This window comes from Haliaeetus leucocephalus, unplaced genomic scaffold (genome assembly GCF_000737465.1).
Source record: "Haliaeetus leucocephalus isolate CR32 unplaced genomic scaffold, Haliaeetus_leucocephalus-4.0 Scaffold339, whole genome shotgun sequence".
NCBI classification, from domain to species: Eukaryota; Metazoa; Chordata; class Aves; order Accipitriformes; family Accipitridae; genus Haliaeetus; species Haliaeetus leucocephalus.
In genome coordinates, this window is record NW_010972775.1 from 4,466,785 (window position 1) to 4,467,078 (window position 294).

A 294-nucleotide genomic window follows, 5' to 3' on the forward strand; every position below is an offset into this window, starting at 1 on the left:
CAGAGCCGAGCCGAGCCGGCGGCCCTACCTCCTCCCGCAGGGCCCGCTCCTGGTCCACCTCCCGCTGTAGCCGACCCGCCCGCTCCTCGGCGGCGTCCGCCTGCTCCTGCAAGCTCCGGATCTTCCTCCGCACGGCCTCCAGCGAGCTCATCGCCGCCATAGCCGCCTCTCCCCGGCCTGCACCGCCTCCCTCCGCCCGCCCAGCCCGCTCTAGCCCCGGAAGTCCCCCCGCGCCGCAACGCGCCGCGCCCCGGGGCGGGGCTGCCGGCACCGAGCAGGGAGCGGCGCGGCGCG

General features: G+C 78.9%; 1 protein-coding gene across 14 annotated transcripts in view; it reads right to left on the reverse strand.

Annotated features, from left to right (window-relative positions):
* Nucleotides 1–294, reverse strand: part of TPM1 (tropomyosin 1 (alpha)) — a 20,347-nt gene that overhangs the window by 16,598 nt on the left and 3,455 nt on the right. For 6 of the 14 annotated variants that reach the window (XM_010571707.1, XM_010571706.1, XM_010571712.1 and 3 more), the window contains exon 1: nt 29–193. The exons of the other annotated variants lie outside the window; for them this stretch is intronic. In XM_010571707.1, coding sequence (XP_010570009.1) covers nt 29–160 — 132 coding nt within the window. In that variant the 5' untranslated portion in view covers nt 161–193. Of the gene's footprint in view, nt 1–28; nt 194–294 lie in introns of those variants that run through there. 14 annotated transcript variants of the gene reach the window in all.